The 12,211-nt window shown below is 42.6% G+C and overlaps 1 protein-coding gene across 1 annotated transcript in view; it reads right to left on the reverse strand.

The window, feature by feature from the left end:
- Window positions 1-12,211, reverse strand: part of AFF3 (ALF transcription elongation factor 3) — a 1,926,848-nt gene that overhangs the window by 279,192 nt on the left and 1,635,445 nt on the right. The window contains exon 10 of the mRNA XM_078658016.1: window positions 2,036-2,192. Coding sequence (XP_078514142.1) covers window positions 2,036-2,192 — 157 coding nt within the window. The remainder of the gene's footprint in view (window positions 1-2,035; window positions 2,193-12,211) is intronic.

A 12,211-nucleotide genomic window follows, 5' to 3' on the forward strand; every position in this document is an offset into this window, starting at 1 on the left:
GTGAAGATTTGTCAAATGGCGCCAAAGATATAGGCAATTCAAAAAAGCTTTTGCCTATGGAAACTAGGGCCTAACTATAACCTCCTACTGGCAACTGCCAGTAGGTAATATTTCTACGTATGGGTTTTATTTACCTTAAATATACTATATACTTACCATGCACTGTAAAGGCGGCGTGGAAAAGACATTCTTTTTCATGTCATACAGCCATCCACAAGTTACAGTTGTTCCAAAACTATGTCGCAAGGCTGCCACTGAGACTTGGCCCAATGATACAAATCACTCTGCCCCTGATTACACTGAATTGGCTGCCAGTGAAAGATCAGATTTCTTTTTAAATCCATGTACTTCGTATACAAAGTAATTTATTACCACCAATAAATCACCATTAAATCACCATTTCTGTTGGCACTGTCCCAGCCGAGCGCTGAGATCTCAGGCCAAATTTCTCTTAGGGGTTCCATCTAAAGTCGGTCATGTGTTATAAGGATTGGCTCTTTCCATCATCACATTAATCTTGCAAGCGCCACTCAGCGTGTTCTAAAGATGGTTAAAGTCCTGTGTTTCTTAGTGCCACAATACCCCTCACGATATACATTGCGATCTACAAATACGAACCCAAACCTAACCTTTACTTATGGACCCAAATGCCTGTTTATTGACCAAAGTTATTCTAAGACAGTGTGAGCTGTATTCCTGGCACTGGAGAAACAGCATGAAGGCAGGCAGCGTTCATGTTTACATGCCCTGGATGGTGCCTGCCCACAGAATGTGTAAATCAGCTTTGGGATACTCTATTCAGTGTTCAGTACCCCAATTGCATGTCCTATTTGTGAAACTACTCGGTTGGTTAATGGTAAGCAAACCCTATTGGTTTCCTACACCATCCTATCTCCCTTTACCTTGTTTCATTAGATTAAAGGATCTGCTCACAAAAGTGGCCCTTTTCCCTGTCAGTTGAGTCATGATTTCCTGATAGGAAGTCTAGGAAAAACCTGTATAGTAGGCGGACCCCAAGGTTGCTCAGGAGGTCCTTAGCTCAGGCCTGCTCACAGGGCCTTGTTGCTGCCTCTCTAGTAATTGAGTTGCTGCCTCAGAGCAGTTGGCGGACACTTGTGGGTTAAGGACCACCAGCATGGAGGAGTAGCCACTGCCTGTGGCTATGATAAATGTCACAATGTGATGTATTTGGTGGAAGGAGTGTTGCGGCATTACCCTGTGTGAGAGTTTGCGTCCACCCGTTATTCCAGAAGATGAGTGTACTTAAGCCCTCCCGTAACAGAGAGTGTGTTAACACTCAAAGCATGGCAACAAGCCTAGTGGCTATGCGTTGTCGACCCCTTGTGTAAATGGTTTCCTGGACCCTGGTTACCAAGTGAATGTGCTAAATATGTAAATGAAAAACATTATTTCCTGTGACAACACAGCACATCGGACCTGGAATGTGGGCCTATTCCTGTGCAAGTTGGTGCCAAAAGCAGACATGCTGCTTAAGTTATTGCAAAAATGAGGGAACCAGGCCACATCAGAAGCCCTATTGTCCCGAAGAACTTGGGGCACTTTGCAGTTTCTGGCTTTGCTATAATTCATGAGGTATATTGAGCAATGCACATCGACTGCCTAACCTTGTGATTGAACCAATACACCATGCTCTAGTGCTCACTATCTGTCAAAAAGCAGAATTAAACTAAATACGTTCATGTATAAGACTGCAGCTATAGTTCTTCAGACGAGCAATGACCGCGCACTTAGGGGGTACAGCTGAAGCCGGGCGACCCCGTCCCATTCCTGCTGCATTACAACATGGGCCTCTCAGGTTTCCACTGACATCTGGCCGCCCCCTGTCCTGTTTCCCAACTCAGCCCAGACGGTTCCTCAGGCTGCACGTAGCTCCCCAGCCTGGAATGTGACGTGTTTTTTTTTTACCTGGGTAAAGTATATACGAGAAAAACAAGCACAGAGCAGCGCTAATTAAAACAAAAATAAAAGTGCACTGCGTGAGTTTCTGGGGCAAAAGATGCTGAGAAGGGCTTACCTCCGGGCTGGAGCAGTGCGGGGGCTTGCCGCTGCCGCTCGAGCTGCTCTCCGTCTCCGAGTCCGACGAGGAGCTGCCGCTGTCCGAGTCGCTCGAGCTGCTGCTGCTGCTGCTACTGCTGGACGCTCCGCTATTGGACCGCTGCTGAACCGGAGCCCTGCCAGCGCCCCACAGAGCCCAGCCAAAGAGAGGGGAAAGAAAACAAAAACATTTCTGCTTCAAGCTTCCTTCTAGATGACAAGCGCCGAGCACTTGTTAACACTGATAACAACACGCCACTGCGAAGCGCTCCGACACCTCCGCGCTATATGAAACTGCATTAAATAAATACATAAATAAATGTAGAATAGGCGACTTTCAACACGAAATAATGTAATTCCCTTAGTAATTGACATTGACTATTGCAAACAGTGGCGTAGCAAGTTCAGGTGGTACCCGGTGCGTAAAATTTCTTGTCACCCACCCAGCTTGACAAAATGGCAAAAATAAGGGGCAGATTTACAACCCTCTTGCGTCACTTTTAACATGGGAAAAGTTACGCAAAAGTGGCGCAAGGGGTTTAGGGGCTTCCCCTAAGTGTTTAAAAAACAAATTTTTGCCATTTTGTCACCCCCCTCAGTGATGACACTTATCACTCCCGCCTTGACAAAATGGCAAAAATATGTGTTTAAACATATATTTTTGCCATTTTGTCACCCCCCTCAGTGATGACACCTGGGGTGGCCCGCACCCACCGCACCCCACTTCCTACGCCACTGATTGCAAACTCTACCCATTACAGTGACATTGTTAACTTTTGACTTATTTAATACGTGATTTTTAAAGTGAAACTTGCATTTTTTCTCTTCAAAGTCAATTATAAATTTATAGTACATAGGCGCCTGCAATACCTGTATAAAAGCCTGTCACAAATTTCCTTTTTCCCTTATTTCAATCCAGTGACGTTGACAAAATAAAGTAGCTGCTCTACTGTAGTGAGTTATTACTCTTGAGTTGTGATGCAAAAATGCCTCCTGCTAGCAGCACAGGTAAAAGACAGGTCACAGAGTAGTACCATTACAACTGCACAGCCAAAATAACAAATGGCCACACATTCTGAGTTACAGCATTTTTTTTTAAATCTGACTTGCATTACATTGATTCTAATATATTTTTACAGCAAATTACTAAACACTTTTTGGTGTGTTTAATTTCACACTTTCTGCTTTTATTCTTCATGCCTGCAACAGTGCTCTCATTGTCATATGAAACAGCAAGACACTAAGCGCCCGATTCACGAAGGGCCTATACATTCGTAGTGGAGGGCCTGCACTCGTGACATGGGGGGCCTGCACTCGTGGTGGGGTCCCCGTACTCGTGGTGGGACCTGTGCAGTGAGTAACTTCAGTGCAGAGGTCCTGCCACGAGTACGGGCCCCCCATGTCAGGAGTGCGGGGCCTCCACTACGAATGCATAGGCCCTTCATGAATCGAGCCTTCGTACATCGGGCCCCAAGATTTACGCAGTTTGTGGGAAGGGGGGATGGTGTGAAATTGTATTATATGGAATACAGTGATTTAACATGTCATATCGGAGTTTCTTCTGTCTCTTTCCTCTATATGGTCTTGGACCTCTTTAGTGACTTGCAATATTTTTAATAATGGATGACAAGGGGTATTTCATTTCATACATCAATACAGTGCACAGTACCTTTTGGTAACTTTATATGCTGTTGTATAGACAATATACACTTTCTAGCCAGATAATCAGAATGTTATAAACAGCCATAATGAGTATTATGTATAGAACCTCGCTTTACTATTCATATTATGAAGGATACTATACATTTTAAAAAGAGAAAAGCCACATAAAGCCAAAAATATTTTGTCACATGATGCTTAGGGGATACATATTTTTATATTCCTAGGAAGAGTCCATGTGGAAAAGTTTGTGTAACTACACAACAGCACAGATTCGGAGATAGACCTGTACTAGACCTGGAACTATCTACCAGGGCTAAAACCAATTCTGCCCCAGGATGCATACTTTTGGGAATTCTTCGATGTCTGAAACATGTCTAATGATTCTGACATCACCACTAGCAGCCATCACAATGATCCCCGTAAATATATAACATTTTATATAAATAAATAAATAAATAAGAAGACAGTCTTTGACTAATAGCAGGTCTTCTTAACATATATTGGGATTCTCCCCCCCCCTTCAGTGATCAGTGCCTTTCTTCATGGTGCTTCTATGTGGTGAAGGTTGGTAATAGTGCCGATTATAGGGCACTGCAAGAGGGCCACCATCCTTCCCCTTTTGTTGAGGAACGTGGAGTGGAACAAGACTCCCAAAGGATATGTTAACTGTCAATTCAAGGGCTGTCTCTTGCTTTGATGTAATTATATTTCCTTTTTTGGTTGTGAAAATTACATTCTCGACCTTGTCATTGCTATAAGCCCATCTGGGGAGGGCTCCTCTCTGATAGTAGATGCAGAGATTTTCAAGCTATCCATTGTTATAACTTTTCTGAGAATGCCTGGCATTTTCAATGTCTACCTTAATTTAGGGAGTATTTTCTCCAGGGAAGTAGTATCCACCTTCTCAACCTTCGATTAGCTGCAGTTTTCAACACCATGACCATTTCCTGACACCCATCAGGGTGTGGCAGAAGTCTAGCCTGAGCCATTCACAAGGTATCATACTGAGATCCTCTGAAAGCATGTGCAATGACATCAAAGCCTGCCTAGAGGCCTTCCCCATCATACTTTGTAGCCAGATATGTGTACTAAAAATATGATATCTCTCTTTCGTGCCCTAGAGGTCCACAGGGATAGTGGTTCCACTCAGTCACGATTAAACAACCCTGGTTCCTCAATTGATACAGGCATAAAATGAAGGAATTTCTTTTATTGTGTTTATCACCACAGAACGGGGCCATCCCAGCTTCATCTATGGGGAGTTTAGGGCCATATGTATCATCAAACTATTTAGCATTTCCTAAATTGCGAATTTTAAGGAATCGCTATTTAGGAATTGCAAAATGGTATGTATGAAAAAAAACGCTTTTTATTTGCGATTCCTTAAGCTTCCTTATTTGCGAATTCGCATTTTGCGAATTCGCAATTAAGGAATAATTTCCAATGCATTCCTATGGGCCAGGAGGCCCATAGGAATGAATGCAAAATAATTCTCAAATTGCGAATTCGCAATTTGCTAATCGCAATTTGAGAATTATTGCAAGGGTGCAGGGGTGTCTCAAAGACACCCTGCTGCACCCCTGAAAAGAACATGTGTGTGTATATGGCGCACATACATGCCCTATGGGCATGTGTGTGCATCACATGCCACCTTTAAAAATGACAAATTGTGCATTTCTGGAAGAATTTGCAAGTTACCATCAACTAAAAGTTGGTGGTAATTTGCGAATTCTTAAACAGAATTCGCAAGACAATATTGCTACATACATAGCATTTAAGGAGTCGCACAAGTTTGCAATTCCTTATTTTGGGAATGTTTCATACATTCCAAAACATGCAAAACGGCCGTTTGCGAGTCGCAAAGGCCGAAATTCTGCGAATTTCGGCCTTTGCGATTCAAAAACGGCTTGATACATATGGCCCTTAGAGAAATACATTCACTGAGCAAAAGGTAGTACACCTTTCATTAGACACTATATTAAATCCAAATACCAGAGCTTTTCATGTATACAAAACATTATTCAATGACGATTAGAAGGACTGTGAATGCACTCTATTGTTTTTTATGGTCTGGCTTGACAGCACAGCTCTCACGAGACAGTTATGTGCGAATCACCAGGAGAGAGGCTTTGACTCTGCGCACATGTTGGGAGCCCGTAGTATATGTTTTGATTGGGCAGAGGTTGTGTGTTTCCACTCAAAAAAAGTGCTTGCCCTTCAAACAGCTATGATCAGTTTGTTTATCTTGCTGCTTGAGGTTGAACTTTCAGGCTCACACACATGACATTGTAATGTTATTAAAGTGTCTTAGAAAACTAGATCATTTATGGTGTTCTTCCTCTGGCAGCAACACAGATGGAAGGAAGGCAGTCATTACTCAACATGGATTTTTAGGCGTGGCTTGACAATGGTACTGTCACCTCACGTTTTAACCTACATCAATATTTTTCTACAGTTCTTAGCTTCCACAATAATACGTAACCAGTCCCATGCTGTCCACTTGTAATGCTTCACGTTACCATACAACATTCCTGTAAAACCAGACGTATTGGCATTGTCAATGTTTGTTGTTCATCTTTATAACTCTCAGGGTGGCAAAGATATACTAAATCAACAGCATATTGTGCCTGCTTGTAGTTTTTCGGAAGACCATGGACTTTACTACTTACTGTCCATTTGTTCTGTGCAGGAACTTATTAAAGACAAGAAATGATCTCCTACAGGATGGTACTCTTTAGGTCTTGTTTGTAAACTATGCACTTTAAAGTCCAATTATGAGGACATGGGGATTAAGTTGAATAATTTTGCACTAGCCACATATCCCTCAGCTTCCAAGTCACAAGCTCACTTCCAAGAATTGTCACACAATTTTTCAATTTCTAACCCTCGGGTATTAAAAATAAAGCCTTACTTTATAGTTACAAGAAATTCAGTTCTTAAGAGTTCAGAGAAAGACGTGGCTTAGGTGCCTCAGGAGGTAGAACTGATTTGCACAGTGGCCTGTTGTGAAACTAAGTATAAATATTCAAACTCTGAGAGGTCGACTGAGTTCTCTGAGCAGTAACAGGTATAACCACTTCTTGTTCCTAGTAAACATTTCCCCCTGACTCCCAGAGAAAGGTTTCCTTAATGCAAACTTTAAAGGTATTCATTTTGAATATCTCAGGACTAGCTAGACATTTGCAGTCATCTAGAGATGGTCTCCTCGCCTTTCTAAGAACATTTGATATAAGTGCTTTGCAAGAACCATTGAACCTTTCACCATTCCTGATGAATGACTACTAAGCTTATGACATTGCTTCAGTAAAGGGGGGGGGGGGAAGAGGAGACCTATTGGCGAGCAATTAAGGTTTGAAACTAACAGTAAAATTAATTAACCCACCATTAGCTTTCCCATCGAATCCGATGCAGGTGTATAATTAATAAAGATATCCAGACACTAGTTATACATTATACATCGAAGCAAACATCTAGGGTTTATGAACACGCTGATCATTAACCCTTTCGCCCTCTTATTCACTTGTACCACGAATCTCATTTGAACAAAATACTAGAGGAAACCAACTCTTTCATTCAAAACCACCTGACATTTCATATGCAAGAGAGAGTTTTATTTGCAGACAAAAATGCTTTTTAATGATTAATGTGCAAAAACCTAAGTTTCAATAATAATACATATACTAAATACGAAAAATTGTAGTAGGTAATCAGACTTAAATGCTATAGGCCTATAGTGAAGTAAATACGTGCTGGATTAAGTTAGCCTAAATGTAGATGCCATGTTAACTGAAAATAATGCATTAACATTCAAAGGTCTGTTTTCCATTAGATGTTTTTCTATTTTGCTGCAGATGTTACAACTTTCCAGAATCCTTCTTTTACTTAATGAATAGGTACTTGTTTTATATTAGACAACTGTTAGGTTCTCACTGGGAGGAGAGGAGGCAACAGGAAGTATGATTCATGAGAAGAACAGTCTCGACCGCAGAATGTGAACGATGTAATTTTTCAAAGACTATTGCATGCTGGTGGGGAGTTTACCTATTCCCAGGTGTTTACCCCAATCCTACTGGACAGTCCAGGAGACAAAAAAACACTTACTGCCATTTGTAATATTGTGTGTTTATATTAGTACATGTTCCTAGAGTAGCAGCCGGACTATTGTACGAGTGTGAGAAGATTGGATGTTTACCTATTCCCAAGTGTTTACTACAATCCTATTGGACATTCCAAGGGGAGGAAAAAACATTTGTTGCCAATTGGAATACTGTGGGCCTGATTCACAAAGGTAAAGTTAGACTTTTGGTAACAAAGGTAAGTTATCGGTAGTATCTTAAGTCTGCAGAGTTTCTGCACTTGGTGCGGAATCTCTACACTCGGGGTGGGGATCCGCCCCTGAGTACTGCGATTCCACACCGAGTGTGGAGATTCCAATCTGAGTGCTGAGTTGAATCTCCGCACTTAGGGCAGAGATTCTGCCTGAGTGCTGAGATTCCGCCCGGTGTGCGGAAACTCTGCAGTTGTAAAGATACTACTCATAACGTATCTTTGTGAATACCAAAAAGTAGTAAAGTTGGACTTTTGGTCTAAACTTAAACCAAAAGTCTAACTTTACCTTTGTGAATTGGCACAATGTGTTTATATTAGTACATGCTCCTACAGTAGCAGCTGGATTCCTTCCCCGACTCTCTAACAGAACTCATCTTTGAGTTCCTAATAGTTCTCTACATGAGAGCTTACCTCTTCATTGATTGTTTGCTGATTTAGAGCTGAGAATACTTTCTAGCTTATTATGCAATGGATTTATGTTTGGGCATCGATTCTCTCATCAGTACTCTTTATTGAGTATCTGAACTGACACCTTATTCCATATTATCCCAAATTAATTAGCTTAGGAAATTTCCTTTATGGAACACCCTTGCTGCATTATTACAATATTTACTGTTATCTTTTCTAATATTCTATTTTACCTTATATTGAAATATCAATAATTGGATTTTGTAAATTATTAATGCGGATGCTTAAAAGACTAATTCTTATTAAGTAACATTGATTAAAACGTAAGACATTGAAAAATAAAACCCATTAGTTAATACGAAACTCATTTTATTGACTGTTCTCAAGTCATTACCTATTTAATACATTGTTGGATTGATGAAGATGATTGCTCCTTTACACTTCTCCTTCTTGATGAACAAAGATCCATGCAGCCAGTGGTGGGGGCTGTTTAATGTTTACACTCAAAGATTTAAGTATAGAAAACCCTGCTCTATCACAGACGATACTCCATGGGGACTTTAAAGCAAAAATAATTGTGTCCACAAAGGAATAAAGGGGAAAGAGCTATTTTTTTAGCGCTCTCAAAGAAAAACAACTGCCAGTAAAAAAATCTAGTGAGATCTGGTTCAATTAAGTCTGATCGAATTAAACTGAAGATTAGGCCTCCAAATGCAGACATCCTCTGAGTAATGTTCATTTGGAAGTAGATTGAGACTTGCCAGACCTGGTTCAGGTGGCCACACGGCAGGCTTAGTATACTGGGCCAAAACATCGGAGATTGAGGTCTTTTGTCCATGGTGTTCTGGGTTTTGTTCTGCCTTGAAGATATTAACTGGGCCAAGCACACCTCTACCAGATTTGACTCATATGGTGGCAAGAGTGAGAAGTTCAATGAATCTCAGGAAGATAGCGTTTGGGTTAGAGGCTCAGACCTCAAGTGTGAGAAATTGGGTTGTTGGTTGACTGGGGCGTGACACCTTGTCAAACAACAGCCACAATCCCTGGAATGTTGAACCACAAAAAGTCACTAAATTAACCTGTACTTAACCCTGGATAGCTTGGCACAAAAAGCAGTCAGGCTTAACTTAGAGACAAGGTGAAAAGTATTTATGTAGCACACAACAGTAATAAAGTGAAAACACAACATAAGAAATATCCCACACCAATTTAGAACAATAGAATACATTATAATAAATTATTTGACACCAAAACGACAAAGATCCAATCAGTCTAACCAGAGCTATGAATTTTTAAAGTTTGAGTAAAAACTAGGGCCTAAAAGATCGAAGCACAAACTAGTCACGCGAGACCAGGTTAAAGTTGAAATATATGGCCAGGGGCGATAGAGCCCAAGTCGGATACAAGAACTGGATTAGGCCCAGTTGGTGCTTACCTTCAGACTTAGAAGAATTTTCAAGAAAAATGTTATGAGAAGGTAAAGTTCAGCGGGGCAAGGCAGCAGGCGGTATAAGACGAGGGAGCATCATCATCAGGGAGCTCTGGGTGTAGTCTTGGAGAAGATGTTTATGTTCAGACTTAGTCACTGTTTTGGCAGTCGAAAACCACCAGCTGAGTGAGGCAGAAGGCTGCAGCCGAAGACAGTTCAAGGAGGTTGGATCCCCCTTTGGTGAAAGACTGCTGAACAGGATTTGCTGCTGCAGAGAAGAACGTAGCGGGAGCAGTCCCAAAGTCATGCCAACTTGCGATGCACCTTGGTCGGATCAACAAGTAGACTGATTTCAGTCTTCCCTTGGATCTCAGAGCAGTTTTTAGCCAAAATGTTTTTAAGTCCCAAGAACTGGAGTTTGGCTATCTGGCCACCAGGCCTGGTGGGACACCACTTAAGGGTGCAGGACTCACTCAGGCTCAGTCTAGGTGCAGGTTCAAGATGATGGGTGCCTGTTATGTCCATCTGACTCTAAACAGGAGGCCAGCAAACCAGGCCTTGGAGTCACTCTGGTAGTCCTGGTTTCAGGTGAATATGCAGGTCTGTATCAGTAGCGCTGGCCTATTGCTTATCTGTAATAAATTGGGTTCCTGGTTGAGGAGGGTGAAATCCTTACTCAAGCAGGAACCACAATCCTTATCAGCGTGAGGTGCAAGCAAACCCCAAGTTATCCTGTGCTCAACCCTCTGGTAGCTTGGGACAGAGCAGGCAGGTTTAACGCAATGGCATTATGTAAAGTGTTTATGTAGCACTTGAAAACACACCCCTAAAGGATCTCACACCAGGTTTAGAAAAATAGATTTTTTTAAAATAAATAAATAAAACAAGACCAAAAAGAATGTCAGTAGACTCAGAGATATGTAAGTTTATAGGTCTTAGTGAAAATAGTGACAAAAAGCACAAAGCGGCAACTGTGGATATCTGGTAGTACCAGACCGGGACAAAGTCACAAGTTCAGGCCAATTGCAATGGAGTGTGGGCCAGCTACAGAGGCTCAGTTAGACCAGCTGGACACAAATACCTTAAATCCTGGTAGCAGACCGTTGCGAAGTCCTGCGATGAGGATGCATCGCTTCTGAGGAGCTGCAGAGCAGCAATGCAAGGCTCCTGTGTCATGATGGAAGATCCTGCTGACGAGGGCTTGCGATGCGGAGTCCAGCATCGAGGATGGGTAGTGCAGTCAAGGTGATGCGCCAGTTCCAAGAAGCTGCGATGAGAGAACCTGCATCGGCTTCGAGGCTGCCATCGATGATAAATTTGCGATGCGAGAGCTTGCGTCAGTGAAGCTTCGCACAGTAATGGTCCTAATGTGGGCTGTGAAGTCGATGCGAAGTCCTTGAGTCAGGAGAACCCTTGCAGCAGAGGCGATATGTCGGTTCTGCTCGGGGTTGTGCCGCGGAGCAGAGTAGATGTGTTGGTTCTGCTGAATCCACAAATGGGTTGGCAGAGCAACTTCAGGCCCACTTCTAAAGGTCCAGGACTGGGGTGGGAGCACTTGACATGGTAGGACTCACATATGGCATAGTCTAGGTGCTGGGTCCAAGGTTGTTGGAACCTTCTGTCCATGAGGCTCTAGTCAGGAGGCCAGCCAACTAGCCCTTTGAGTCACTTTGGGGTCATGTGTTCAACTGATGCAGGTCCAATTCTCCTCACCCTGTCAAGAGGTCAGCAGGTCAGCACAGCAGGGCAGCAGTTCATTCAGAGCCGCAGCCCAGCAGAGTGGCAGTCCTTTCAGCAGCACTGCAGTCCTTCTTCCTGCAGAGTATCCACAGGTCTAGAAGTGTACTGAAGAGTTGGTGTCTGGGGTGCAATATTTATACCTGTGCCTTTATCTGAAGTGGGAGAAGTTTCTAGAGGTTTATCTTTGAAGTCCCTAGCATCCTGCCTTCCCTGTCCTGGCTTTAGACCAACAACAGGGGGTATGCACCCTTTGTGTGGAGGCAGGACACAGCCTATTCAAGTGTGAGTAGGGCTGTGCCCAACTCTGCCCTCCCATCCTGCCATTGATGGCCAGTCCAGGCACACCTAAATTCTCTATTGTGTGTGGCTGTCTAGGAGAAATACACAAAGCTCAACTGTCAGCTACACCCAGTTAACTGACCCAGAGACAGGCTGCAGGCACTAAATGGCTAATACAAGAAAAGGCCAATTTTCTAAAAGTAAAATTCAAGAAAAGGGAAACCCAGTATCCCCTTGCAAGCGTGCGTATCAACAAAAGTAAAAGGTAAATGGCCAACAAGGAAATCTATGTTCTTACATATAAAAGGA

The sequence above is a fragment of the Lissotriton helveticus genome, chromosome 8 (genome assembly GCF_964261635.1).
Source record: "Lissotriton helveticus chromosome 8, aLisHel1.1, whole genome shotgun sequence".
Lineage (NCBI taxonomy): Eukaryota > Metazoa > Chordata > Amphibia > Caudata > Salamandridae > Lissotriton > Lissotriton helveticus.